Below are 420 nucleotides of genomic sequence, written 5' to 3'. Positions count from 1 at the left end.
CCCTCACCCCGGGGGGTGCTGCCCCAGCCTTGCGGCCTGCCTGCCCCTGTGCTGCCCAGGCAGAAGGGAGAGGGTGACAGCCTGACCCCTTCCTGCGGGGCTGCTGAGCAGGTAGAGGGGGAGAGTCCCCGTCTCCCCTCGGAAGGTGCTCGGCTGGGCCGTTGCTCCGTGCCCTGCTGCTGGCAGGCCATCACCGACGGCGTTTTGCAGGAGGAGGAGGACCTTGCAGCAGGAGTGGGTCGCAGCCGGGTTCCGGTCCGACAGCACCATCAGTATTCAGATGATGAGGATGACTATGACGACGAGGAGGAGGAGGAAGTCCGTAACACCAACTCGGCCATCAGGTGCCGGCTCGAGCTGAGGGTTGGGGTGGGGAGGCTGACGTCAGCAGAATGGCCAGTGGTGACTTCCAGCCCTCCT

The 420-nt window shown here is 66.0% G+C and overlaps 1 protein-coding gene across 1 annotated transcript in view; it reads left to right on the top strand.

The window, feature by feature from the left end:
- Positions 1 to 363, top strand: part of BAP1 (BRCA1 associated protein-1 (ubiquitin carboxy-terminal hydrolase)) — a gene marked incomplete at both ends in the record, with an annotated part of 5,340 nt that extends 4,977 nt beyond the window's left edge. Inside the window, one exon of the mRNA XM_010149857.1 lies at positions 211 to 363. Within this exon, the coding sequence (XP_010148159.1) occupies positions 211 to 363 (153 nt within the window). The remainder of the gene's footprint in view (positions 1 to 210) is intronic.
- Positions 364 to 420: the final 57 nt, after the last annotated feature.

Source organism: Eurypyga helias, unplaced genomic scaffold, assembly GCF_000690775.1.
Source record: "Eurypyga helias isolate BGI_N326 unplaced genomic scaffold, ASM69077v1 scaffold26684, whole genome shotgun sequence".
Lineage (NCBI taxonomy): Eukaryota > Metazoa > Chordata > Aves > Eurypygiformes > Eurypygidae > Eurypyga > Eurypyga helias.
This window is presented reverse-complemented; position numbering and strand designations above follow the sequence as displayed.